The sequence below is a fragment of the Octopus sinensis genome, unplaced genomic scaffold, assembly GCF_006345805.1.
Source record: "Octopus sinensis unplaced genomic scaffold, ASM634580v1 Contig17935, whole genome shotgun sequence".
NCBI lineage: Eukaryota > Metazoa > Mollusca > Cephalopoda > Octopoda > Octopodidae > Octopus > Octopus sinensis.
Genome location: NW_021835438.1, coordinates 15,001 through 17,500, shown reverse-complemented (window position 1 = coordinate 17,500; position 2,500 = coordinate 15,001). Strand labels below are relative to the sequence as shown.

At 33.8% G+C, this 2,500-nt stretch overlaps 1 protein-coding gene across 1 annotated transcript; it reads left to right on the top strand.

Annotated features, from left to right (window-relative positions):
* The first annotated feature begins 12 nt into the window (after window positions 1–12).
* LOC115231242 (complement factor H-like) lies at window positions 13–2,377 on the top strand. Its single transcript, XM_029801306.2, has one exon. The coding sequence runs from the start codon at window positions 90–92 to the stop codon at window positions 1,575–1,577; it is 1,488 nt and encodes a 495-aa protein (XP_029657166.1). The 5' UTR covers window positions 13–89; the 3' UTR covers window positions 1,578–2,377.
* The last annotated feature ends 123 nt before the right edge of the window (window positions 2,378–2,500 follow it).

Below are 2,500 nucleotides of genomic sequence, written 5' to 3'. Positions count from 1 at the left end.
ATACACATTGAAATTAAAACGAGTAAGCAGCTACACTTCAAGAACCATAGTCCTTTCCATGAAAGAAAAAGTTCAGCAAAACTTAGAGAATGGTATCCAGAGCATTTTATATTATTTTATTAATTACATTAACGGTGAAGAGTGAAAATAATACGGTTGGAAATGTTATGAAAAAGATTGTGTCGGAATACAGTAATTCGACGTCAACTGATAACAATTTCTCTCCGTGGTTTTTTGAACAAATGATAAAACTCTTAAACTGCGGTCCTTTACCGAAATTAAACAACAGTCAAATACAATATACTTTGAAATGGGAAGAGGAAAAAATACACCTGCAACAAAAGTGCAACCGCTATTTTGAAGCAAGCGTAGAGAATATGGCCGATATTATTTGTTGGAATGGTAAATGGATGTATGAAGATAAAAAATGTAAGTTAATAACTTGCCCGATTTTTCCTAAACCTGCAAACAGTTTCATGATAAATGTTGCATACACATATAACTCTGTTATTCGCTTTTCCTGCCTGTCTGGTTATATTTTGCGAGGAAACAATTCAATACGTTGTCAAGAAAATAAACAGTGGTCGTCTCTCCCACCAGTTTGTGAAACTATTAAATGTCTCCCACCGCATCCACCCAAACATGGCAATGTAAACAATACAAATGGAGTTGAAATTAACGAAACAATTCATTTCAGTTGCTTAAAACCTTATAGTCTGAAAGGTGAATCTGTATTAACTTGTCTTCAAGACGGTAGCTGGAATTTTCCGACACCTGTTTGCACTTTGAAATGTGTTGTACCTGAAATTGCTGGCAGAGTTGTGACTATTTCTGAAGGTACAATTTTAAAACCAAGAACCTTAATCAATCAAGGAGAGAAAGTGTTATATTCTTGCAAACGATCCTTCATTCCTGTCGCATTTGGAGTCGTTCAATGCTTTTCAGGTAAATGGTATCCAGACATACAGTGCAGAAAATCGTGTAAAATTGAGAAACGAAACGGATTGAATTTTATTTTGTCACATAATTTTTCAGTTATTGAATATAGCTGTTCTGCTGAAGAAACATTGTTGGGATATTCTAAAAGAACCTGTTTAGAGAATGGAACGTGGAGTGGAAAACTTCCACGGTGTGTAAAGAGCTGTCAATTGTTACCCGTGTTTGGCATGTATAGCTACCGAAATTCAGACACTTTGCAATATCTTCCGTTTGGCAGCACAGTCTTAGAAAACACGAATGTTATTTATTCGTGTGAACTTCCTAATATGAATAACTCCAACGATAGTGTGATATGTCAAAATGGTGTATTGACCCCCAAACCACGCTGTTCACATAGAAATATTCATCTGATGCGAACCAGAGTCATGTTTACCCATAAATCGTCAGACTATTATGTTTGTGAAACAAAATACACTTGCGAATTTTTTGGTTACAGACAGAAATCATGCACTAGTAGTAGGTGTTCATTATTTAGTAACGATCTATGTGCCAACATAGACTTTAACAATGCAACATCAGAAATATATATTAGTGCAGTGACTACTAATTGTTGTGCTATGCAATGTTATGATGATTAATGTACATAAAATTTATGTTTGTTCTTGCTTGCAATCTTTACATTCAGTTATGACATCGCATAACATTCAGTTATGACAACGTAATGGAAGTCGTTGTACTTACGCATATGTGCTTGTTCCTGACATTTATCGTAATATATATAATTGGAAACAGACGTAAAATTTAAATTCGCCTTATAAACCGGCCTTTCAGTCAAAATGTACACATCAGTAAACTGAGAAGACATTTTTAACAACTTAAAATTGCATTCGTTGTGGCACTCAAGTATCACGGGGATCTTTGATACTAATTTCTATTTATCACGTCCCAGGAGGGTATGTTTTCAAGAGAAAGTATTTGAACTTGACCGTCAATTCCAAGATCAGTGTAGTATAATTCATATGAGTTTTATATTTGTTATTGGCGCTCTCTTTGCCACTTCCCCTCTCTCATTGCTGAGTGCTTTCATGTGTTTACACAAATAGATTATTATAATATTATTTGGCCCCGTGCCGACAAAAATGACGGCTAACTGGGTAATTTTTCAGAGTAACACCTGCACGATTTTCGCAAAGAAAAAAAAAAAAAACTCGGATTTTTTTGCTTGGAATCAAGTACACTGTCCTCCTAATATGCTGCAAATCCCTTATTTTGGTTCGAGAATAGTTTGTTTAATAAAATGGAGATTATGATTTTGAAAAAAAAAAAATTCCTTTTCCAGTATTTGATTTCTTTATTTTAAAATTTCTTTTGTTTTTATTTAACTTTCCTTCAAAAGATTTTCTGCTTCATGTACTAAACAAGCAAGATTGTGATTGAGAAATAAAAATCCAAATTTTAATATTTTGATTTTATTCTTTCCTTCTCTAATTTCGATAGTTTTTTTTTCTTTCTGACTATTGTTTTGGAAACGTTTCCCAGACTCACTCCTTCAAACAGATTT